Source organism: Oryx dammah, unplaced genomic scaffold, assembly GCF_014754425.2.
Source record: "Oryx dammah isolate SB20612 unplaced genomic scaffold, SCBI_Odam_1.1 HiC_scaffold_13, whole genome shotgun sequence".
NCBI lineage: Eukaryota > Metazoa > Chordata > Mammalia > Artiodactyla > Bovidae > Oryx > Oryx dammah.
In genome coordinates this window covers 49,825,917-49,850,178 of record NW_024070197.1, presented here as the reverse complement: position 1 = coordinate 49,850,178, position 24,262 = coordinate 49,825,917, and the positions used below count along the sequence as shown (strand labels likewise).

The window sequence follows — 24,262 nt, the reverse complement described above, 5'->3', positions numbered from 1 at the left end:
CAGTGGTGTCTTGCTGCTTGGAGATCCTGGAGCATCGTGAGAGAAGAGGTGCGCAGAGCTCACTGGGAGGTGATTCGCTGAGACTGTAGGACTTCGTGTTTTGTCCTTCACGTTTATGCAGATCTTCGCTCTACCCCGTCATGAGTTTGGTCTTTCCTGGGGTCTTCTGGCCTTCCGGCCTTTGAGTTTTGGTTGTTGCTGTGGTGCCTGTACGTCAGGGGCTGCCCTGACCCCGTTTCTCTGGGAACTCATGTGAGTGTCGTGCTCAGGCCCTGTGTCTGCTGCTGTTGACTGACACAGAAGTGATTTTTGTCTCACGCCTCTGTCTTTCCACCTTTTCTTTTCTCAGGGGAATGATTTTTTTTCTGTTTTGGATTATTTTCCTAAGTTCTTATGGGAAAACACAGTCCTTTGTGTTCTCCACTCTCAACTGTTTCCTTCTGGTTTTGCACCAGAGTAACAATCTTGTGTTATTTCCCTTTGTCATTCTGTGTATGCTGAAATGCCTTCTGGATGTTTTAATGGGAGGAATAGTTGATTTAGTTGCCTATGCCCAGCTTTGCAGGATGGTTCAGGCCACCTGACCCTTAGCTTGTACTTGGAGGTAGTGGGAGCTTTAGACCACAGATGGGTGTGTCCCGAGTGAGACCCATCCCCACAGTACATTCTTGGCACCTGATGGAAGGGTGCGGGGGCTCCAGAAGTGTTTCTGGGGGTTCTCTGGTGTGGTTTGAGCTGTTACTACTTTACATGTACATGTTAAGAAAGAGGCTTGGGGACTGGGTTCAGTCATCTAGTCTGTGCGTCGCAAATGTTCTGAGGGGTGGTGACGTGAGTGCCAGCCTAAGGAGTTCTCTGGCTGTCCCGAGGCTAGGACTTTGTGCTTTCAGTGCCAAGGGCCCAGGTTCGGAGAGCTAAGATCCTGAAAGCCATGAGGCTCAGCCAAAAAAAAAGCAAACCAAAATGTAATGCCTCCTAGATCTCACCTGGCACACACAAACAGTCACTCTGATTTCAGAAAACGTAAGAAACTGTTGTCAATTTCCCTTCTTGTCTGGAACTGTCTGGGATTGGTGTAGGCTTGCAGTCTCCACTACCCTGGCCCCTGCCCTGATCCCAGGAGGGCACTGCAGGTTTTTCTCTCACCTTGAGAGGCTCTGCCCCTTGCCACATGCAGCACTTCCTTTACGCTCCCCGTTTATCTCCATAAGGCAGCGGTGCTGGAGAAGTTGTGTTTTGGAAGCGTTCTTCTCTTCTCTGAGTCATCTTTCTCTGGGCAGTTCGGTGTGACCATTCCCTGAGGTCAGAGTTTGTTTTCTCTTAGGAACTAGTGAACCAAAGGATGCTGGTCCTGGAGCGGACGGAGGGAAGAGAGGAGGAAAGCGGGATGACTTTGCCTGGTGGAAACGAATGCAGAAGGTTTGTGCGTGTCCATAAGGGCCAATTCCAGACGACCTGTCACTTTTCTGAGGAAGTAATCACTGAGGGCTTGGGCTTTGTACAAACTAATTCAAAGATTCTAAGCAGTGGATTTAATTTCTAAAACTAAGATCTCCATCAGAGTTTTTAAAGACTCAGAGAAGCGATGGTCTCAGGAAGGCCAGCTGCTTTTCCTGAGTGGCCTGGGAGCTGCCGTGGCCTTACACACCGGCAGATGCTGCGCCCATGGAGGCCAGTGGCAGGGAGGGTTCAGGTGGAGGGCTTGGCGACTTCTCCCTTGTCTGTGAAAGGACATTTTTGTGAGAGAGCCTCTCTCTTTCAGTGTAACCCATGTTGTGTTCTCCTCCTGCAGGGGAAGGTGCCTTGGGACGACAAGGATCTCCGCAGTCTGGCCGTGCTGGGGGCAGGTGTTGCTGCAGGATTTCTTTACTTCTATTTCCGAGATCCTGGGAAGGAAATCACTTGGAAGCACTTCGTGCAGTATTACCTGGCGAGAGGTCTGGTGAGGGGATTTGCACGCTGCCGGCCTTGGAAGGAGATGGCCTGTCGGCCTCGGGGTGCAGACGTGACTACCCTGCTGCATCCCCACACCTGCCTGCTCCCTGAAACACTCACTCATTGTGTGTTAGCTCTGGCTTCTCATTTCACTTGGTTCTGTTTGTGAATCTTGACACTGCAGTTGTGACTGACTCAGAGCCTTTCTCCTTGAGGGCACCCCTGGCCCACTGCTAGGCCCTGGGACAGTAGGGGCCAGCACTGGGCCCTGAGTCACACCAGTGGAGTCCTCCGTCCTCCTCACACTCAGGCTTGAGCGTACACCTTCACAAGCACAGTAGCCTTGCTCCCTGTTGCATGAACAGCGCACTGTTACGGCTTCCTGCTGTGTGGTGACATCCGCAGGGAGTTCTCCTTTGCCCTGGGGTCTGTCCACATTCTGTCCTCAGGGAGGCCCATGGTGATGGTCTCTATGCGGTGGGGGAAGGGTTGCTGCAGCTCCCTCTGCTGGGGACCTGCCCCCAGCAGGTGTGGCCTGAGGGGTGGGGGGAGACAGGTGTCCTGTGCTTGCGGTCTGGACTGGTTCCAGAGGTTCCTCGAGGTCTTACGTGGCTGACAATGACATGCTTGTTCTGGAGCACAGCATGGCCCGGAGCACAGAAGTATGACATGTCCATCCCCCCACTCAAGCCCACCTAATGCAGCCCTGGCCAAATCTGTGGTGCCCGATTGGGAGCTGACGCTCGCCTGGCCTAGCTAGACAAGGACCAGATCCCCTCACATAAGGGGACTTCCACATCAGCTGGGAGAGTCTAGCACCTGAACCTGAGGGCTGCATCTTGTTCCAGCCCCTCTGAGCTGTCCGAAGAGGTCCCCTGATAAAATCTCAGGATGTCACGGAAATAAGCAATCTTATCTGCAGAGGTCTCTGGCCTGGACCGGTTGTTCTTTTGTGAAAGGCTTGTTTAGGAACAAAAAACTAACAAAACCTCAGTAGCGGTCTTCATTTTATTCAGTTCTTTACTTATTGGCTGCGTGGTGGGGCATGCGGGATCCAGTTCCCCGCCCAGGGATGGAACCTGCTCTCCTGCGCTAGAAGCTCTCAGTCTTAACCACCGCACCGCTAGGGAAGTCCCTGCAGTCTTTGTTTCAAGCAGCATTGTTTTTCCTGCTCACAAATGTAACATGAAATAAAAGTATAAAGCAGGAAGTCACCGTCTGTGCCCGCCCAGGGGCCTTTTTCTGTGACCCTGTTGGCCACAGTCTGAAGGCGAGGCTGCTCACCCTTCTGTGCCCTCTGTCCCGTTGCACACTGGCAGTGAGCATTGTGGTGGGGAGGCATGAGGGGTCAGCTGGCAGGAGTCTCGCAGGGCCAGGAGGACATGCCGCGCCCTTGTCTCATGAACCTGAGAGCTGATGGGCCTGGCTGGCTGGGACTCTTCATGTTGGTGGAAGAGAAACCAAGGGGGCAGTCGCCGGGAGTCCTGTCTGCCATGGTTTCTGGAATTGTGTTGGGGGGCGGTGAAGTTCCACACTCAGGATCGTGTCCTCACTGTGCAGTCCTGAGTGTTCCTGTGTTTTCCAGAAGGAGCTTAGTCGTGGTTAATGAGGTGGTGACAGCAGGCCGTGTCTGAAGCTCCCCAGAGGGTGTGTGGCTTCCAGGCGGTGGGCTGTAACTGGATGGACTGAGTGTTATGTACGAGTGTCAGTACAAGATTTTCATTTGTGTTCCTTTTGGACTTTTTTTGTTTTTGGAGTTTTTTGTTTTGTTTTTTTTTTTTTGGCCATGCTGCACATTTTGCGGGGTCTCAGCTTCCCAACCCAACCAGGGATTGAACTGGAGCCTAAAACTTATTTTAGGATCCTAACCAGCAGGGAACTCCCCTCCTTTTGGAGTTTTAAGCCAGTTTGAAGGCTTAGTGCTCAGATGTGCCACATTTTAATTCCTCTTCTTGAATCAGTTCCTGTTTATTGCCATAATCTCAGGCTAGAATTGTCCATGTTGGTAGAAAGACAGAGCCGAAACTGTCCTGCAGAGTGTGAGCTGCGCTGGGACAGGTGCCACCCGTGCGTGTGGAGCTTGACTGAGACCGAGGCCCAGGGTACTGTGCTGGTCCTGACTGGCTGTCTGTCTTCTAGGTGGATCGGCTGGAAGTGGTGAATAAGCAGTTTGTGCGTGTTATTCCTGCCCCTGGGACATCACTTGAGGTGAGGGCTGGGGTCAAGGCTAGTGTTCCACGTGTAGGTTTCGGTGTCAGTGTAAGGTGTAGTTTTCTGGGATTTCCCTGGTGGTCAAGTGGTTAGTACCAGGTGCCCTCACAGCCAAGCCTCTGGTCCAGGAACTAAGATCCCACAAGCTGTGTGACCTGAAAAAGAATACGCGATAGTTTTCTGTTTTATTGGAGAAGTGCCTCTCCTGGCTTCCTTTTCCAGCACCCACCTGTGCCCATGTACCTGTAGAGAATAGTATTCCACGTAGCATAGGACTCTCATGAAGCTGTAACCACACTTCAGTTTTGCCCAGTACCATGGACAGTCACCAGCTGAGATCTGAGAGGAGAGACTAAAATGACAGATAGGGGACAGAGGCAGAATCAGCCATTGATAGACACTTATACTTTGACCTCAAACCTAAGCCTGTGGTTTGGGGCCAGGACAGGAGGCCCATCAGAGCCGCTCAGGACTTTGCTGTGAGAGAAGCTGGGGAGTGGGTGGTGGCCATGGGGGGCAGACCCCTACATCGCTTGGCACCTTGGTTTCTGCAGAAGTATGCGTGGTTCAGCATTGGCAGTGTGGACACCTTTGAGCGCAACCTGGAGACTGCCCAATGGGAGCTAGGCATCGAGCCCCCCAACCAGACAGCCGTGGTCTACACCACCGAGAGCGATGGGTGAGCGAGTGTGGTCGGGCCCTGGTGCTGGACACGCAGCGCTTCCTGCTGAACTTGTTCAGGCATGTTGTAGGTGTCTTCTGGTAGTCAGTGTCTGTGGTAAAGACAAGTTTGTTAGCTGTGTTTTTACTGGGGAAAGAATTGGTGGGGAAATGTTTAGCTTGGTAGCCTGAGGGCTGTGGTGCGGCAGCAGGGCAGAACTAGCTGGGAGGAGGCCATGCTGGGTCAGGAGGTTTCTGAAGACAGGCCACAGCTACCCTGCCCTGCCCACAGGGGAAATCAGGCAGACAGATGCTCGTGGACAGGACCCTTTACAGTGGGTGAGGCCGTGTGTCCAGACGGACAGTGCTCGCTTTTCTCTAGCAGAGCCAGGTTTGCTGTTCACGGCCTGTCTCTCAAGGGAATGTGACGGAGGGTTTTCTTGGCCTTTCTAGGACTTTCTTGCGAAGCCTGGTGCCCACCCTTCTCCTGATTGGCATCTTCCTCTATGCCATGAGGAGGGGTCCGATGGGGGCTGGGCGTGGTGGGCGAGGAGGGGGCCTCTTCGGCATTGGTGAGACAATAGCCAAGATCATCAAGGATGACATCGGTGTGCGGTTTGCAGACGTGGCTGGTTGTGAAGAAGCCAAGCTGGAGATCATGGAGTTTGTGAATTTCCTGAAGAACCCCAAACAGTACCAGGACCTTGGGGCCAAAATTCCAAAGGTACTGACTCAGAGATCACACGGTGGTGCCTGAGCCAGAACCAAGCAGCTTCTGGTAATGATTCTGTGTTTTATTAATCACATCGGAAAGTGGAAATAGCATCTGCAGAGTCAAAAAAAGAATCCTCTTATCCGATAACAACTGTAAACAGTGCACACCCACCTGTGTTTATTTCACCTGCAAGCACAAATGCCCGTGCTTTGTTTAGAAAACAGGGCTTCCTTTGAGTGTGACACCAGCAATTAGATTCTCTGTTCAGTATCCTGCACAAAGCACTATAGTTTTGTTTTTTTTTCTTTAGTGGAAAGTTTGCATTTTTTGGTTTAAATTTATTTTAGGGTTTACTGGGTCTTCATTGCTGTGTGCAGGCTTTCTCTAGTTGCAGAGAGTGGGGGCCACTCTCTAGTTCTGGTGCAAGGGCTTCTCACTGAGGTGGCTTCTTTTGTGCTCTAGGGTGCAAGAGCTTCAGTAGTTGGAACACACAGGCTTACTTGCTCCTTGGCTGTGGGATCTTCCCTGACCAGGGATCGAACCTTTGTTGCCTGCTTTGGCAGGCAGATGCTTTACCACCGCGCCACCAGGAAAGCCTTTGTCTGTAGTTTTGTTTCTCTAAATTGAACTGAGAACTTCAAAGCAGTTCTAAGCACAGAATCATGTATTTTTATCACATTTTCTTACTATTTCAGTTTATTGTCCATTCAGTTTGACAGCATCTTTTTCTTTAATAATTTGCCTTGATTGCTTTATTATATAACAGTTTCAGCTTCGTTTTTGATGAAACGACTTTCTATTCTATTATTTATTGTTAAAGTATATAATTAAAGCAAGTGCAGGGAATTCCCTGATCCAGAGGTTAGGATACCACACTTTCACGGCCGGGGCCCAGATTAAGTTCCTGGTTGGGGAACTGAGATCCTACAAGCTGTGTGGTATAGCCAGAAAACCCAAGAAAACAACCAAGTACAAACTGCTGTGAACGGGTCTGGGGTCAGCTGCCTGTCAGATAACCCATGACCCAGCAGTGGGACAGGGGTGCAGTGTGGACGTGGGTCGAGGTTCTGCACACAGGAAGTGACACTGTGGAGATTGTGGCCACTGGCTTTCCCTGCAGGTGCCTCTGGGTGTCATGGATGTTCAGGGGCCCCAGCAGTAGGTAAACCTCCTTCCCAGAAAGGTCTGCATCTCTCGTGGAAGAGGCTCGCAGACCACACCCTCCCCCGCCCACCCCCACCCAAGGTGTCTCTGGGCTCTAGATCAGGCCGAAAGGTCTCTAGGGTGGAGACTCAGTGCACTGACTTTCCTGATAACCCTGTGTGCTTCCATGAGACTGTTCTGAATAGCAGAGAACGTGACTGACCTCTGGAGATTAGGGAGCAGGAGGCCTGTGCTTCTCTCTGACCACCTGGTAAGGTTGGCTGGAAAACTGGGGTATGGTGGGCCCAGGGGTCCCCTGGTCCCATGGCCCACTGCCTTGTGGAGACCCTTTGTGAGTCCATGGTTATGGGGCCCTGGGGCCCTGGCGCCTTGTGAGTTTTGAGGCTCCTTCATCCTCCATACCTTTATATGTTTTGGTTTTTTTTTTACAGACTTAGAAAAAAAAACTTTGTTTCTTTTGAAATAAGTAGATGTTAACCCATACTGTCAACTAGAAATGAAGTAGTGTGAGCCCCCCGTTTAAGTCCCTCCTCAAGAAAGGAATACCTAGGTGTGTTACTGGGTGTGAATTTCAGCCTTGAGTCAGCCTAGAGCAAGGCAGGTTGTGGACAGTACCGCACCCAGGTGCCACTGTCAGACCTGCTGGACAGAATCATAGGAGCGAGTATGGGGAGGGCCTCTTGCTCATCCTGGTGCGAGTTGGCGTGTTTCATAGAGCAATTTGACAGTAACTGTTAAGGTAAACATTGGATCGCGAGATCCATTGAGTCCTGCCCTGGGAGCGTCACTTGAAGAAATAACCTGCTTGGTTGGGCTGGGGCTTTGGGGGGTTCCCTCTACCTGCAGCATTTGAACTTTTCATGGTGAATGTGCGTTTGTTTTACAAGCAGGGAGTTTCAAACGGAAGGCACACCTCGGCCGAAAGCGTGGTTTAGGCCGAGGAGTCAGTGGAACGAGATCTCCTCGGCCCATCTCTCCCCTTTCAGAACCAGGTGTCGCCTTTCTGTTTCAGGGAGCCCTGCTCACAGGTCCTCCCGGTACCGGCAAGACGCTTCTTGCCAAGGCAACTGCAGGGGAGGCTGGTGTGCCCTTCATCACCGTGAATGGATCTGAGTTCCTGGAGATGTTTGTTGGTGTTGGCCCAGCTCGGGTAGGTAGAGGCACCCTTGTCCTTGCCCTGGCCTTCGGGTGGGACCCTGGGGACGGGCGCAGGGCACAGCATAGATGTAAAAACGACCTGGCAGGCAGACAGCAGCCGAGATGGGAGTCAAGCCCCAGAGGTGGGGCCTCAGCCCAGGGAACTTAGTCCTGTCCTGGCTCCAGTGACGGAGCACAACTGTGTGTGGACCCCTGTTTCAGGTTCGTGACATGTTTGCAATAGCCCGGAAAAATGCTCCCTGTATCTTGTTTGTGGACGAGATTGATGCAATTGGCCGGAAGCGTGGCCGCGGGCACTTCGGAGGCCAGAGTGAGCAGGAGAACACCCTGAACCAGCTGCTCGTGGAGATGGACGGTGAGCAGGCTTGCTCTCTGGGCAGAGCTCTCCGGGTGAGACCCCCGCTCACTCAGTCTGAGGAAGGGTGTCCTCAGGCCCCACGGTGCAGGGAGCTCCCTCTGAGCTCAGCGGCTGGATGAGGGCTGATGTCCAGGCTGCATCCTTGCCATCTCTGTCCTGCTGCCTCCTACTCCAGAACCCTCTCTCCACCTCGGGACTCCTGTTCAGGCAGGGTCTGGTCTGGGTGACAGCCATGGCCCTGCTACTGCCTCTTGGGGAAGGTCCGGTCTGGGGTGATAGCCATGGGCCTGCTGTAGCCTCTCGGAGAGGGTCTGGGTGTTTGTGCCAGGTTCGAATTTGGAGAAGCTTTGACTGAACCTTTGGCAGGTCCTGTGCTCCCTTAGCTTTGTAGCTGAGTCAGGGTACCCAGCGTGACCCCGGGTTGATCACTTGCTGGGAGGAATCCATGGGTCCTTGGGTTCAAAATCATAGTTGCCTGCTGGGCCAGGACATGGGAGAATAATGGGGAGCAGGTGCCTGGGCCGGGAAGGCAGCCACAGCCTCCAGAGCTCTCTGCCCACTGAGTCTGGGTCGCAGCTTCTTCCTGGCAGCCAGTTGGGTGACATTCAGGAGTGTCGTCGACCAGGACAAGGTTTCCCCTGGGGCTGGTCACATGTCAGTCTTTAACCAGCATGGGTCACAACCCCAGCATCTACTCGGATGACTGAGGCACGTGGGGCCCCTCCCTGAATCCCAGGTCCTGGGGTGGCCGAGGGCCCCAGCAGACCTTTCTGAGGACGAGTGCTGGTGAGTCAGGCCCTCACCCTGCTGGGTACCACCATCCTCTCCCCACTGCGTCTCCCCTGCTCTCACCCAGCCTGGCTCCCTGGGCCCAGCAAGCTGTCCAGGACCTGGGTGGAGGGGTCCGCGTGGCTCCAGCAGCTCACTGTGTGGTGTGAGAGGTTGGCAGGGATCCGTACCAAATTAAGATAGGAGTGTACACCCTGAGACTGGGCCATGGGGCTCCCAGTTGGCTGAGGAAGGTTGGGTTATAGCCAGAGCCACCGTTTCCTGCCTGTGACAGCTCCCTGGGTGGGCAGTGGTCCTGGAAAGTGGGGGCCAGGTGTGCAGGGGAGAGGAGACAGCTGCTAGCCGGGCCCTGCTTGGGCTCACCTGCTTCTCTCATGTCCAGGATTTAACTCTACCACGAATGTTGTCGTGCTGGCCGGCACCAACCGCCCTGATGTCCTTGACCCAGCCCTGATGAGGCCGGGCCGCTTCGACCGTCAGATTTACATTGGTGAGCTGAGGGTTGAAAGTTTGGTTTGATCATTAGCTATGTATTTGGAGGAGGTTTTGAGGTGCCCTAAAGCAGCTAACCCCACTTGTGAAACAGTGGAGGTGCAGGACTGGGCCCTACTTCGGGATGAACAGGTGTAGCTGGGGTGCGGAAAAGGTCATAGCAGTCCATGCAGCTGAGAGTGAGGTGACAGTGTTGGGTCCTTCAGCTTTTCTTTTTCGTGCACTATTTACGAGAGAAGCATTCACCCTGGCCTTTCCCGCTTGTGAGCAGGTCCTAGAAATTTAGGACCTAACTCATTCCTGCCCAGGTCCCCAGCTGCCAGAGCAGCCATCTTGGGGATTGAGTTGTGCGGACTAGAGGCCCCATGGTGAGGAAGGGAGAGCTGAATGGATGTGATCTGTGGGTCATTTCTGCCACAGGGAGCCCTGGCCCTGGTCGGGTAGTTGAGTGTGCAGTGCAGACATGCAGGGGAGGGTCCTCCTGGCCCTGGTGAAGCGGCTGTGGGTGACCCCGCCCTGGCCATCTGTGCCTCTCTCAGGCCCCCCGGACATCAAAGGCAGGTCGTCTATCTTCAGGGTCCACCTGCGTCCACTCAAGTTGGACGAGAGCCTCAGCAAGGATGCCCTGGCGAAGAAGCTTGCGGCCCTCACTCCAGGCTTCACAGGTGAGTGATGGAGGTGGGCGGCTTCCCTGGGGCTGGCTGTGTCATCAGCAGGTGGTGTCTGGTTGTGCTATTTGGTCCTGAAAGTGCGCCCTTGTCTTCAGGACTGTGAATCTGGTGGGCGCACCCGAGGCCCCAAAGCTGGCTTTTGTCGGCTTTTGCTGTGCCCCCCCGCCCCCGCCCACCACCCCGGAAACGTAATGTGGTGATGATGGGGATAAGGCCCCATCCTCTTGGTATGCTGCTCAGGGAAGAAGTCCTGGTCCACCCTTCCCACATTGCATAAGAGATCTGAGTCTGCACATCCAGGAAGTGGGATAAAGCACGAGATGCCCACACTGAGACAGTATCATAGACCAAAGGGTAGTAGCTGACTTCTTTTGGAAATGGAGGCCAGGAGGTCAGGCAGAACTATTCTTCTATAGTAAAGTAGAAATTAAGGCATCCCGTATAAAGGACAGGTGTGTAAAACCATAATCACATATCTGTGTTAATGGGCACACAGTGTAGAAAGATGTAACCTGTGAAGGTGAGAGGGCCTGCGTAGGAGCAGAACCTGTGAACATTGTGAAGCTGGATCCTCAGCTTCACGTGGAGCTGCCAGGGGATAGAAGAGCCACACAGCCTATAAGAACAAAGTGGCGGACACTTCCCCAATGTGGAGTTCTGAGGACGGACGCGAACCATCAGGATAAAAGTGAGAGGCCAGGTGTGGGCCTATGCATCTCGGTCAGTTGTTTTGTCAAGGGTGTGAAGACCATCCAGTGGAGAAAGAATAGTCTGTTTGACCAAGTATTCACAAGTGAAAGGATGTAACTGGACGTTAGACCACATATAGCAGTCAACTCAGAGTGGATAAGAGACCTGAGCAGTGGAGCAAGAACTGTAAAAGGTCTTAAAATCTTTAGGACCTTGGATTTGGCAATGGTTTCTTAAAGCACAGACTGCAAGTGAGAAAACAGAATAGAATTCCTCAAAACTGAAATATTTTGTGCATCGAGAGACATTATCGATGTGATGAAAAGAGCCCACAGAAAGGAAGAGAATGTTTGGAAATTATGCACCTGATAGGGTCTAGAATCTACAATATATAAAGAACCCAATTTAAAAATGGGAAAAGGGTTTGAATAGACATTTCTCCAAAGTATATAGATGGCCAGAAACCATATGAGAAGGTAGTCATGGTATTAGTTATTAGGAAAATGCATATCAAAACCACAGTTTGACACCACCTCACGCCCACCAGGATGGCCGTAAAAGATGGAGGGTTGGCAGGGATGTAGGGAGATGAGCGCGCTCACATGTTGCTGGTGGGGATGTGAAGTGTGGCTGTGGTAAGTTGGCCTGGCGCTTCTAGAAGTAAACACAGTTAGCATATGACCCCCAGTTCCACTCCTACATAAGAGAATTGAAAACATTTGTCTGCATAAAGGCTTGCACATGGATGTTCACAGCGGCATTACTCATAATAGCTAAACAGTGGAGACCACCCCAGTGTCCAGCAGGCCGTCACCAGTAGATGTGTGTACGGTGGGCGAAACCTGTAGATAGAGCTGGCCGTGTTACATGAGTGACTCGAGCGTCTGTGGAATCTGGTGTCTCCTGTGGCTGCCTCAGGCCAGATGGAACCTTACTCAGCCATGAAAAGGAATGACATACCAGGACACACTCCTGACAGTGGATGAACAGAAAAACACTGTGCCGTGTGAAAGGAGCACACACAAAAGACCATATACTGTGTAATTGCACTTACGTGAGACTTCCGGAATGGGCGTGTCTAAAGACGTAGAAGATAGAGTCATGTTTGGCTAAGCCTGGGTACAAGATCTAGCCCCAGACAACACCTTCGTGATGGGGATGTCTGAGATGAGATGACAGCAGTAGTCACACATCTTGATGAAATTACTGAAAGTCTTTGAAATGTACACATTTTTAAATGGATAGATTTTATGTTAAATGAATCACACCTCAGGAAATCACTGAGCCAAAAAACTGGCTGAAAGCATCAGTGACTGACAGAGCAGGTTCTGTTTCTTTCACGCCCTTGACCTGTTTTAGCTCTGGCTCCAGTACTGTGGAGTCCCTGTGACAGCCTGCCCCGGGCCCCTGACGGACAGTTTCTTCTTCTCCGGGTCAGGTGCTGATATTTCTAATGTTTGCAACGAAGCCGCCCTGATCGCCGCCCGCCACCTAAACCTTTCTGTCGGGGAGAAGCACTTCAAGCAGGCCATCGAGAGGGTCATTGGAGGTAAGCTGGGCCACTGTGCGTGAGTTTCCATCCTGGGGCCCCAGGCTCACTTCAGGGTACTCCGCCTGAGCAGCTTTCCAGACCCAGATCTGGGACATGGGACCTGCCAGCAGCTCTCCTGCTCTTCCTGGAGCAACGTTCAGAATCTCAGAGAATTGTAACCTCCAGGGTCCATATGGAGCTTGTAGGTCCAGGTGCCCACTGTGCCCTAGAGGACAGCCTGCTGGGTGCTTCCTGGGAAGTTTGCCAGGGTTCCCAGTGCCCCCAGTGGCCAGCGTATCCAGAGGAGGTCCAGGCTTCAGCCTGAGGAGTCAAGGTCTCGGAGTGCCATCCTGGGGACAGAGGTCAGGGAGGCGTCCGTGTGGCCAGCAGCCATCCACGACCCCATCTCATAGCTGTGAGCACCAGCCCATCTAGATGGCAGGTAGCCAGAGTTGCTTCGTCTGCTTCACTTTGTATTGAGGTGTGACACGTATGCAGGCATGTAGTATCAGGAGCCCAAGGCAGTTGCCACAGCTGTTTGGGGCTGTCATGGGCCATGCTGAGCTGAGCTGCCGTGAAACTGACTCACACTAGTTGTCTGTGCCTCTCCATGCCCCGTTCTCTGCCTGTGACTGGGTGTACAGGGTGTAGAGAACACTCCTGTCTCTCTGCTTCGGTTTCACTACCAGTTGAGCCACAGAGTAGCTAACACTGCTGCCTAAGAACAGGTTTCCCTGAACATATGTTGCTTGCATGGGAAGTGGAGCGGGGTGTGGGATGTCTGCAGAGCAGAAGGCAGCTTAGCGTCTGGTTTGCAGGGACAGACCCCTGTGGGCCTGAGCAGTATGTGTGGAGCCGACAGGCTGCAGGTCTGCTCTGATCAGCCTCCCGAATGCTGGAGTGGGGCTTGGTTCCCACCTCTTTGCTGGCGTTCCTCCTGTGCCTCTCACCAGGAGTGTGACTTGCAGGCCTTGAGAAGAAGACACAGGTCCTGCAGCCCGGCGAGAAGATGACGGTGGCCTACCACGAGGCTGGCCATGCGGTGGTGGGCTGGTTCCTGGAACACGCAGACCCCCTGCTGAAGGTCAGTCCAGCCCCTTACACATCTGTGGGTTCAGGGCCCGCTCCCACCCCGGGGGCCGTGTGTGCACAGTGTGTTGCGGGTGTCAGCCCTTTCGCTTTTGAAGAGATGGAACCATCTAGAATGTGTCCTTGAAGGGTGGGTGGGAGGGTAGGAGTGGGGTGCTGGTTCCAGGAGGGGTCTAGATCTGGCCAACTGGTACCTGGAGGTTCCTGGTTGAACTCACCTCACTGTAAACTTCTCCCCAAAGGCAGGCCTCTCCACAGCTTCCTGGGGACTGCGGGACAGAGGGGTTTCTAAGTTCACCCTCAGGGTGACCCCCTGTGAGTGCTGGGGCCCAGGGTCTCCTCTCCTCCCACACTCTTGTGGAGATGGGTGGTGGTTGGGGGCCCTGGGGATGACAGGGCATCCTGCTGTGTCTGGCAGGTGTCCATCGTCCCTCGGGGCAAGGGGCTCGGCTATGCCCAGTGCCTGCCCAGGGAGCAGTACCTGTACACACGGGAGCAGCTCTTTGACCGCATGTGCGCCATGCTGGGCGGCCGCGTGGCTGAGCAGCTGTTCTTTGGGCGGGTCACCACGGGGGCCCAGGACGACCTGAGGAAGGTCACCCAGAGCGCCTATGCCCAGGTAGACCAGCAGCCTTGGGGGGTGGGGGGGTCGGGGTCTTAGCACCGGGCTGACCCCAGCACTCGCCTCCTGCAGATCGTGCAGTTCGGGATGAGCGAGAAGCTGGGCCAGGTGTCCTTCGATCTCCCACGGCCAGGCGAGGCACTGGTGGAGAAGCCATTCAGCGAGGCCACGGCCCAGCTCATAGATGAGGAGGTGCGGCGGCTCATTGGCTCCGCGCATGCGCGCACCCTGGACCTGCTCACACGCTGCCGCGAGCAGGTGGACAAGGCAAGTGGCGGCCAGACCCTGGGCGTGGGCGGGACTCTGTGGGCCAGGCGGCTGGCTGACAGCTGCTGGGTATGCAGGTGGGCAGGCGGCTGCTGGAGAAGGAGGTGCTGGAGCGGGCCGACATGGTGGAGCTGCTTGGGCCACGGCCGTTTGCGGAGAAGATCACTTATGAGGAGCTTGTGGAAGGCACGGGCGGCCTGGAGGAGGACACGGCCCTTCCCGAGGGTCTGCAGGGCTGGCTTGGGGAGCCCACTGCAGGAGAGCCCAGCCTAGCGCCTCCGCCTGGAGAGCAGCCTCCAGAAGCCCCAGGAAGCAAATTAAAGCACATGTAACTGGAAGCAATGGCATCCCACTCCAGTACTCTTGCCTGGAAAATCCCACGGACGGAGGAGCCTGGTGGGCTGCAGTCCATGGGGTTGCTAAGTCGGATGACTGAGTGACTTCACTTTCACTTTTCACTTTCATGCATTGGAGAAGGAAATGGCAACCCACTCCAGTGTTCTTGCCTGGAGAATCCCAGGGACGGGGGAACCTGGTGGGCTGCCGTCTGTGGGGTCCCATAGGGTCGGACACGACTGAAGCGACTTAGCAGCAGCAGCAGCAACCTGCAAACAGCGGTCTTCCAATCAGGGTCTTTGAAGACCATGGGCTTCCTGCTCCTTGCAGGCACCCTCCCACCGAGGGGGGCTGGGACCTGGTCAGTGCAAGTGCCCTCACCTGCCCCAGGGAGAGAAGGCCCAGTTCAGAAGCCCTCATAGGTGGTGAGGTTCAGCAGAAGTGTGTAAGCCCAGAATCTAGGGAATGGCAGTTTGGGTAGTGGAAAGCTAGCTGGTCCTCACGGATGGAGCTCAGCACTCCCACAGGCTTGTGGCCGGGGTTGGAGGGCTTCTTAGGGGTCTGAACCTGAGAGGGAGGGGTTGCCATTTTCTCAGGGTGGGGCCTTGTTGCTGGCATGTCTCTGGGAAGCTGTTCCTGGTGGCCTGGTTCTGTTAGAATCCAGAAGGTGACTCTGGGTTACTCCATGGGACAGGACAGCCCCTAGGGGTGCAGCTAAGCTCTTGCGCTGAGGCCAGCAGTTGTCTGGTTGGACCTGGAGCGAGACTAGGGCCCGGTCCCAGGGAGCTGGGGTTAGTGGAAATGGCCCCACAGGTCCCCAGCACACAGCCAGGGGGCCGGAGTCATCAGAGTCGTGATGGTAGCAGCAGTTCCTGCCTTGAGGGGATGGGGGGACAGGCATTCTGGGCTGACAGTGGGTGAAGGGGTGCCACCCCATGTACCCCCCTGTTGCCAGCCCAGCCCACACACAGGGCCTTGGGGATGAAATTTTCCACATCGGTTGGTATGTTTGCCTCAAAAATAGAATTTCCAACTTGGGACAAATACTTTCAACTTTGCTCGTTGTAGAACATGTATTGTTGATTTTCTTGTCTCTGGGGCTTTGCCCTGTATTGCAGCCTCCACCATTTAGCCTCTGTGCTGAACTGCTGGGGACCCTTGCAGGGGCCTGTTCTGGGACCTTCTGATGGAGGTAGGATGCTCCCTCATCGCAGGAAAGCCCCATGTTGTCCCAAGCCTGGGGTGCTGCCCCTCCCCAGGTCCAGGGCACACTCCTGGTGATAGCGCCCCTGCCTGTGTGCCCTGTCCGCTCACCCTCTCCTGTCTCCTCAGCTCCCTTCATCTGGCTGAGCACCTGGGCTGAGGCCTGGCTGAGAGTGTCTGCTCAGGGAGGCTCCACCCTGTGGGAGGAATTGCCTGCTCTCTTCTTACTCTTCTGCTCACAGACTGGCCCTCCCTGCTGGCTGCCTCCCCAGATCCTGCCCTGGGCTGGGAGGAGCCTTTTGGGGCTGCCTCTTCCAGCTTGGGCTTGGGGGACAGAGCCAAATGCTAGCCCCCAGTGTGTCACAGTGGAGCCCCCAGATGCTTCAGCTGGGGGAGGACCAGAGCACAGAGCTCCTGGAGGTTCCTAGAGCAGCCAGCCCCCTGCCCCTGCCCAGCCCTCACCCCTTAACTCTGGTGTCAGCTGGAAAGGAAGACACTGATCCGTGAGACTGAGGACAGAGTGATGTTTTAATTGCGCTTTTTCAAAACGAGGTCACGGAAGCTGCAGCAGGAAGGACGAGAGCTGGAGGGAAGACCCTAGGGTGGGCGGCGTATGGCTGCTTTCTGTTACGACTCTTGGTTGTCTGGAAATCACCCCCCTGCAGCAGTATCGCCCCAGTGCTGGTGCAGAGGCGACCGTTTCCCGGCAGGGTGTGCCCAGGGCTTCCACAGAGGAGCCTTTTTTCCTTCCTCAGAAATGTCTCAGTGAAGAAGGAGTCAGGACAGATGGCCTTGGGGACAGAAAGCAGACTGGACTTGCTGTTAGACTGGAAGCTGGTCCTGTCCTCAGCACATAAGCAGCATTGGGAGCAGTCAAGCCTGGCATCTCTGAATTGAGGTTCAGGGGGTGTGCCCAGGTGCCCTCATGTCCCCACCCCCTCAGACTGCTGCACCCCAGACTGGGACGCTAGCCAGGGACACAGACCTACACGTGTGTGCGCGTGTGTGCCTGGTGGGCTGTGGGGACTGGGTAAGCCCTGCCTGCCCTGCTGTCTGAGGCCATCTTGATGGACTTGGCATTCCGCGCTTAGAAAGGTGGGTCTGGCTGACGGGGAGGGAGGAGGATGAGCAAGTTGGGGTTGTCTGGCGCTGACAGTGTTCCTGGGCAGCAGCAGGGAGCAGCGGGGAATCAGAGGTGATCTGGGGGACTCACTCCCCTATCCACTCCCTGGCTGGACAGCAGACTCCTGTGGGCTGGAGTTCGGCATGGCGGTTCATCCCCTTTCACCGGCAGATCCCCACTCACCCTGGCCCCACCCAGGATTCTGGTGGCAGATGATAACACTGTTCCTGCAGACAAGTGTCCTCTGATCCCTGGGCCTTGTCCCTGATCCAGGGACCAGGAAGGAGCTGATATAAGGCCACTGGGCTGTGCTTATGCTGAAGTGCCTTGAGACCCCAGCCCAGAGCCGCAGTGGGGAGGGTGGGCAGTGTCCACGTGGCCACAGCTGTCCAGATCTGCCCCATCTTGGCCCCGGGCCAGCCGGCCTAGTCCTCCTTGGGCCTCTCCACAGTAAGAATCGTGTCCACAATGGCAGGCTGTCGCTCAGGGTCACCAAAGGGTTGCTTCTCACGGTTCTGCTCCGCCCTAGTGCGCGTCCAGGAGGGTGAGCGCAGACAGCTGGCTCGGGGCAGTGGGTGTAGTCCTGGTGGGAACATGGGCTGGATCAGTGTGGTGGACCAGTCACTCCTGCATCTACTGCCTGGCCTGTTCGTGCCTCCAGCATGGTGTCCGGCCACACCTTGGGCCCCCTGCAGCGTGTGCATATGGGTCTGGGTGCAGCCTGGACACTGGCTTTCCTGATGCTCCCAGAAGGGTCCCCATGCAGCCAAGGTCCCACCCTGGGTGTGAGCCTGGCCTGGAGCTGGTGTGGGTGGGGAGTAGGGAGGGAGGAAGGTCTCTGGGCCCCCACACTCCAGTGGCTTGCATGCCATTTCTTTGGTCGATGGGGTCCAGTGCTTCCCGGGGAACTGAGCAGAGGAGCAGCCAGGTTTGGCGAATGCCACCCCTTTTGTGCTCTGCCTTTTAATTAAATCTGTATAGTGAATTCTCCTACTGAGGGGCCTGTGGCTGTGGTCTTTTGCTGTTATTTGAAAGCCGAAATTGAGGAGGGGCAGACAATTCCTTAAAGTCAGCAGAAGGGTATGTAAAGTGCAGAAGCAGTGAGTGGAATGGTGCCATGTTGACAAACGTGCATTAGAAAGGAAATAATTTTCCAGACCAGGTCTTCAGGGGGCAGTGCTGGGTGGTCTCAGGCCACGGGGCCTCCCCACAACACCCTCAGAGCCCAGTGGCAGTCCCACCTGCATGCGAGTCGCTGGCCATGTTCTCGTCATCCGAGTCTGCAAAGACCTCAGCCAGCTCCTGGTCAGACATGTCGGTCAGCTCGGTGAGGTCCAGGAGGTCGAAGTGCACCTCCAGGGAGGAGACACTGCTCAGCGGCTCTGGGGGCAGAGGGGTATGTTAGTGGGCCTGGTGACAGCCAGTGTAGGGGAGCAAGGTGGGGTCAACCCATTCCTGGCGCCTGCTCCCTGGGGCCCAGTGGGGCCCAGAGACCCGTCCCTGGTCCCAGGGGACTCATGGCGCATGATGGGGGGTGGGCCGTACTTACGCCGCCTTTCCGTGACCTGCAGCAGCCCTGGTGCTGGTATTGGGGTGCCCAACAACTCCTCCTCAGCCACGGGAGACTGGCCACTGGTCCCTGTGACAGGGACGGGGGCACTGAGGGCAGCCTGTGGTACGCCGACCTCCTTAACTAAGCCTGCAACAGAGAGGGCGTTACCCGGGAGGGGCTAGGGTCTTCACCCCCACTGCCAGGACGCAGGCTGGGAGGACCTGAGAACCTGGCCTATGGGGCTAGCCCTCAAGGTTCAGGTAGTGACGGGCGTGGTCCTGGGCCAGGAAGGACAGGGCACTGGGGGTTTCTCTGAGAAAGCTGACTTTCCCCGGCTCCTCGTTCTCTGGTTTCCAGATCCTCTGCCCTCATTACATGAACAGGAATCACCGCTGGTCTTGCAGGGACCCTTGCTGGTTCTGTCAGAGCCCCCAAGACCCCAGTACTGTCACCTGTCTACTTTTGGTCCCACTAGAGTTTACTAAAGAAGACTATCTTGCAGCTGAAAATAAAGAAGCTCTATACGGTCAGCAAAAATTAGACCGGGATCTGACTGTGGCTCAGATCATGAACTCTTTATTCCAAGAAGAGTCTGGAGAGTCTTTTGGACAGCAAGGAGATCAAACCAGTTAATCCTTAAGGGAATCAGTCCTGAATATTCATTGGAAGGACTGATGCTGAAGCTCCAGTACTCTGGCCACCTGATGGGAAGAACTGACTCATTTGAAAAGACCCTGATGCTGGGAAAGATTGAAGGCGGGAAGAGAAGGGGATGACAGAGGATGAGATGGTTGGATGGCATCACTGACTCAATGAACATGAGTTTGAGCAAGCTCTGGGAGTTGGTGATGGACAGGGAAGCCTGGCTTGCTGCAGTCCATGGGGTTGCAAAGAGTTGGACACAACTGACTGACTGAACTGAGGGTCTAGTGGACGGTCATACATTTGCTTTAATCCAGCCTGTTCCTAGCTCATGTGTCTGTCCTGTGTTGTGTTTGAACTCAAAATAACACATTCTCATAGTGAAAGAGTTACTAGACGGGGCACGTGGCAGACCCATTCCCCACCAACCTCACAACTGGGGATGTTCCCCCAGGGATTTTTTCTGCTCAAATTTTGTTTTCATGTAACAGCTTGTCTCTGTCAGGTGAGAGCCGAGGCCCCTTGGGGATCTGCTTGGTGGGCACTACCACTCAGAGGTGGGGCTTCCACCCCAAGGAGGGCCATGTCCATCTACAGCTCACCCATTCCTCCCTTTCAGAGTGTTCTAGTGTCCCTCCTGCAACAGCCAGGGTCCCAGTCGTCTGTCAGGCATGTGCCCTGAGGCAGCTGGACCCCTCGGCTACCCTGAGACGCCTCTCCACAGTGACCTGCCCTCAGCTGAGGGACCCCCCAGCTGAACAGGTGCCCAGTACAGAGTGCGGAGTCCCTCCTCCATCAGCAGTGGGGCCTTGCCTATCCGGCGAGCGAGTGTGGAGAGTGGGGTGTGGATGAGGCCACAGGAGCAGCTGCCAAAGAGGATCGGGGGGCCCAGCACCAACAGCTGCCTTTGAGGGGTGGGCCTGTGCAGCCAGCAGCCTTGACGTGCCTGGCAGGCCACGTCAAGGGTCCTGAGGGTCCTGGCTGAGTGGGAAGTGGGACATGGATTTGTGGCTGCAGAGCTGGCTGGGCTGCCCCAGCCTTAGAGGGCACCCCTCCCTGGGAAGCGTGACTGAGGGCAGGTGAGCCTGCTGACTGGCAGCGCCTGCCCGGCTCTGCCCTGTGCTGTGTCACGGGCCCGGGGCCGGCCCTGCTGGATGGGGCTCAGGATCTGGTTTCCACTTCGCTGCCACATCTGGCACGTGGTATCTGAGCATCCTCGGAGGGCAGGGTTACACCTACTGGCGGCCCAGCCCGCCCAGCCTGACAGGGGCACCTTTCCTGAACCTCAGAGTTCCTGCTGCGGCTCGAGGCCCAAGAAGCCCTTGGGGCCTTTGTAGGACACGGTTCTGTTTCTTAAGAGATGGCACAGTGGCCAGATCGCCCTTCCCCAAGGGCACATGCGTGCCTGGAGTGTCCTGATCCTCTTCTGCACACGTGGCCCATCCTGGTGGGTGAGCAGGGTGGCCTCTGTCCGGCTGGGGGCTCCGGCCAGGTGCTGCCATTTCTGTGGAGCCTCCACATGGGGCGGGTGACTCTGGGTTAAGAAGAAGAAGAGTGACAGTGGCTCCTGGTTTTCTGTGCTAGACACAACCCCAGCAACATGGTTTTCAGCTAATGTCACAACCAGCTACGAGGGAAGGACTGTGAGTTTTGTCCTGTAACATGGAGGGGATCAGCTTGTTACAGGCACGTTAACACAGGGGCTCTGGAGCGGGAACTCTTGGCCACCACCTGCCAGCCCATGGAGGGAGGGGAGACCCTGACCTTGTACCCACAGGGAAGCTAGGCCCTGGCCAGGCAGAAGGGGACTTAGGATCAAAGGTGGAGCGGAGAGCAGGAGAAGGCCCTGAGGGAGCTTGGCTGCTCTGGGTAGGAAAGCACCTACCTGCATGTTTATGGAATGGGACTCGGTCCAGGTGGAAAGGAGGACATCTACAGCTTCTGAGATGGGGGCAGGGCAAGCAGACGCGCCTCCTTATAGACCCTGGGATCCAGGGGTCCCTCCAGCCCCCACAGGCACAGTGGCCTGTTGTATTGATTGTGAGAAGCACATGTTAACAAATTTCAGTGTATCTGAAACAGCACCATTTAGCTGATGGTGTTGCAGAGCCAATGGAATATGTTAACCGTGAATTTTAAAGTCACCTTCTATTGACTTTTTTATTCCTTCTCCCTTTGGCAGTGGTCTGCTCTTTACTTTGTAAATCCTGGTGTCCTGGCCTGTGTCAGAGCTTTGGGAAGGGGGAGGGAGCAGTGGAAGACACAACTTTGGCATCAAGGACGCTGATCCGGAAGTGAAGGAAACAGGCCCTTGGCTTGGTCCTCGTGCACAGCAGGTGCACCGTATATGCTGGTTGAACAAATGAGCCCAAGACCCCACCCAGAGTTCCTAAGCAGCTGTGCTACCTGAGTCTGTCTGATATCCTCTTGATAGACCTCTGTAGGAAGAAGGGACAGATTCTCCATGGGTGAGACCCCCTGCTCTTCCTGGGGTGTGAAGCAGAGCAGTGACTGATCACACAGGTAGACACAGGGGCAAGGGTGCTTGCCTGAGGCCCAGAAGTAACCCCAGGGTTGCCCAGGCCAGGGCAAAGGTGAGGGGTGTTTCTAGTTCCCCAGGAAGCTCAGCATGGACCAGCAGCCTAGTGCATGCCCCACTGAAGAAGTGCAGCCTATGACTCCTGCAGGGGGACCTGCTGCCCTGACCTGTGGAAGCACTGAGGCAGTACCTGCATGGGGAGACTGGAGCTGGGGGGCCACAGTCCTGCCCTGCTCAGGGTTTGCTGTGAACAGATATGGTAGGGTTACCCTGTGCTACGCTGCTGACCTATTTTCCAGCACATTCGTGCCAAGAACTTGGCCCAGATCTCAAGTTCCCTGCTGTGTGCCCAGGACTTTGCCCCAAGCCTGGAGGAGGGGCTCTGCACACACCCACCACAAATGAGTGAATTAATGAAGCGAATGAATGAATAGCATAAAACCAACATGGGTGCAGCAAAGGAGGCATGGGCAGCATCCTCTATGTCAAGGATGCCTGGTGGATGCTGGCTCGGCTCAGCCCCCAGGGTTGGGCCCCACCCCCTCTCTCAGATGGACAAGACTCGGAGGTGGGTGGGCTAGATGCTTGGTCTCCCAACAGCACTTTGCAGAGTGCACCCCCGCCTCTCCCCTCCTTGTCTGTGCATTTGATATCAAATTATTGATTCATTTAGGTTTTAATTATAAAACCTTATAGAAGTAATTTCAGAGGTACTTAAGGATGAAATAATACGTCTAGATTTGCCACCATTAGTACTGAAGGAAGGCTGGTGGAAGTGGGTGAGCAGCTGGCCGGGGGCACGCGGAGAGCTTCAGCTTTCTGTTCTGTATGTGCCCGTCTCTCCAGTATAAGTTCCCAGAAGTTGGCAAACTTAGAGAACGACAGTCACAGCCACCCACACGTGACCCTATGGGGTAGGATGTGGCTGTAGGGTAAGAAGTCTGTCTGCTGGCTTTGGCCCCAGACCCACTGTGTGCCTGCACAGAGTAGGCACCTGGTGAACACAGGTCTCTGGGGCTCCAGAACACTCCCTTCCCTCACGCCTGCTGTCTGCTCTCTTGATCTGCAGGGAAGGGGGTCTATCTCCACTGAGAGGAGTGGTCACGGGGCTCAGAGGGGTCTGGTTGCCGGCATCCCTAAGCCCTTGCTCACCAAGCCTTCCCCACCGAATCATCAATCAGAAGGCCTCACCGGAAGCCCTGGGGTCCTGGTGCAGCCCACAGGAATACAAAACAAAGAAAACCACACCCACTGTCCCCCACCCTCCCCAGTGTGTCTCCTGGTGCTCAGGAGGAGGGTGACAAGGGCCCCCAGAAGGTGTCTGGAACGCACCTGCCCAGCTCAGACTTCAGACAGCAGTGAGTGAGTGACTGCTTCAGGACACTTCCACGGCTAGCATTTGGGTCTCCAGAGGCGGCCCTCGTGGGCTACGTGGCCCCCAGCGGATCCCTGTGTGCTCAGGGAGTGGCTCCTGGGGAGGGGACCTCCAAGAAAGCCTAGGTGTGCCTGGCGTCTGGCCGGGTGGGTGGAGGAGCCCGGCAGTTTGCATCCAACTTCCTAGGCCAACGGCACAGGAAAACCCTTCCTGAAAGGGGACGTTCCTAGAGTTTTCCTCTCACCACCGGGCCAGGGTCAGGCTAGGGCCAGACTCCCAGGGGAGAGACCCCCGAGTACATCTCCACCGTCTGGACAGCTGACAGAGGCCCTGAGGAGGGGTCACTCCGTTCACCCCTCGACTCCCAGGTGTGTGCGCTCCTGGCCGCGCCAGGGCAAGCAACCCCTGCAGGCGTGGGAGCCCCCGCAGGCCGTCCAGGGCATCATCCGCCTCCCTCGCTCCGAGCCCGAGCCTGAGCCCGAATCTCAGCCTGCTGCCCCGCAGCATCCCGGCTGCTGCCTCCCCGCCCAACCCCCAGAGAGGTTCGGCACGGCCGAACAAAGCAGATGCGCGGTTGAAAGCGTAGCCTCCCCCTACGCCTTGCTGACTTGGACCCCGACTCTGGTCCCGGCACGCCCCCATCTCCCGGATCCCCGGCTCTGCTGGGAGGGGGCGCAGGACCAAATTGTGCGCCGCCCACTCAGGAGCGCGCCAGGCACCGCTGCCTCGGCCGGGAGCGCGGAGGACGAGGGGGCGGGGACGCGGTCCGTGCGCCTCTAGCCCAGCGCGGGGGCCGCTCCCGGAGGTACCCCGGCCTGGCTTCCCCAGCACGGCGGGCTTAGGCTTCCACGCTCCGGCCCGGCATAGGGGAACTCGGAGCTGCCTACGGGTCTTGGCGGCCCTGGGGCGTGGTCGGTGAGAGGGCCGGGGGAAAGGACTGCGGGGAGGCGCAGATCTCGGGCTCGGGGGGGCCACACTCACCTCCCGGGCTGGCGCCCTCTGGGGGCTCCATGCGGCCGGTAGGGCCTGGGAGCCGAGCGCGCGGCGGCGGCGGCGTCACTCGGCCCCGGCGCCCCTGCAGCTGCGGCGGCGACTCGGCCCCGGCTCTCTGCGCAGCGCATCGGGGCAGCAGCCGGGGGA

The 24,262-nt window shown here is 56.0% G+C and overlaps 2 protein-coding genes across 4 annotated transcripts in view; one reads left to right on the top strand and one right to left on the bottom strand.

The window, feature by feature from the left end:
• The window catches only part of LOC120872925 (AFG3-like protein 1), a 23,409-nt gene extending 5,405 nt beyond the window's left edge, over positions 1 to 18,004 (top strand). Inside the window, exons 3-16 of one of the 2 annotated variants that reach the window (XM_040253620.1) lie at positions 1,325 to 1,419; positions 1,793 to 1,942; positions 4,075 to 4,143; positions 4,701 to 4,825; positions 5,260 to 5,530; positions 7,698 to 7,835; positions 8,045 to 8,198; positions 9,373 to 9,480; positions 10,022 to 10,147; positions 12,282 to 12,392; positions 13,343 to 13,458; positions 13,882 to 14,082; positions 14,158 to 14,352; positions 14,430 to 18,004. In XM_040253620.1, the coding sequence (XP_040109554.1) occupies positions 1,325 to 1,419; positions 1,793 to 1,942; positions 4,075 to 4,143; positions 4,701 to 4,825; positions 5,260 to 5,530; positions 7,698 to 7,835; positions 8,045 to 8,198; positions 9,373 to 9,480; positions 10,022 to 10,147; positions 12,282 to 12,392; positions 13,343 to 13,458; positions 13,882 to 14,082; positions 14,158 to 14,352; positions 14,430 to 14,684 (2,114 nt within the window). In that variant the 3' untranslated portion in view covers positions 14,685 to 18,004. The remainder of the gene's footprint in view (positions 1 to 1,324; positions 1,420 to 1,792; positions 1,943 to 4,074; positions 4,144 to 4,700; positions 4,826 to 5,259; positions 5,531 to 7,697; positions 7,836 to 8,044; positions 8,199 to 9,372; positions 9,481 to 10,021; positions 10,148 to 12,281; positions 12,393 to 13,342; positions 13,459 to 13,881; positions 14,083 to 14,157; positions 14,353 to 14,429) is intronic. The other variant, XM_040253622.1, reaches the window with a different exon arrangement.
• On the bottom strand, positions 16,402 to 24,262 carry DBNDD1 (dysbindin domain containing 1). Of its 2 annotated transcripts, XM_040253632.1 has the most exons (5): positions 24,104 to 24,262; positions 20,614 to 20,742; positions 18,564 to 18,713; positions 18,256 to 18,396; positions 16,402 to 17,597 (listed from the first exon to the last, which is right to left on the bottom strand). In XM_040253632.1, exons 1-5 carry the CDS (start codon positions 24,132 to 24,134, stop codon positions 17,440 to 17,442), a joined length of 609 nt encoding a protein of 202 aa, XP_040109566.1. In that variant the 5' UTR covers positions 24,135 to 24,262; the 3' UTR covers positions 16,402 to 17,439. The 2 variants fall into 2 exon arrangements, with proteins under 2 accessions (XP_040109566.1, XP_040109567.1); XM_040253633.1 differs by lacking the exon at positions 20,614 to 20,742 and having other exon boundaries at positions 24,104 to 24,238.

What these genes read in the sequence shown, in the direction of transcription:
- DBNDD1 (XM_040253632.1), bottom strand. Translation starts at nt 24,134, where the DNA reads ATGGAGCCCCCAGAGGGCGCCAGCCCGGGAG. An exon ending in AGAGGGCGCCAGCCCGGGAG is followed by an intron (nt 20,743 to 24,103) that starts GTGAGTGTGGCC and finishes TTCTTAACCCAG; the next exon opens with AGTCACCCGCCCCATGTGGA. An exon ending in AGAGGATCAGGACACTCCAG is followed by an intron (nt 18,714 to 20,613) that starts GCACGCATGTGC and finishes TCTCTGTTGCAG; the next exon opens with GCTTAGTTAAGGAGGTCGGC.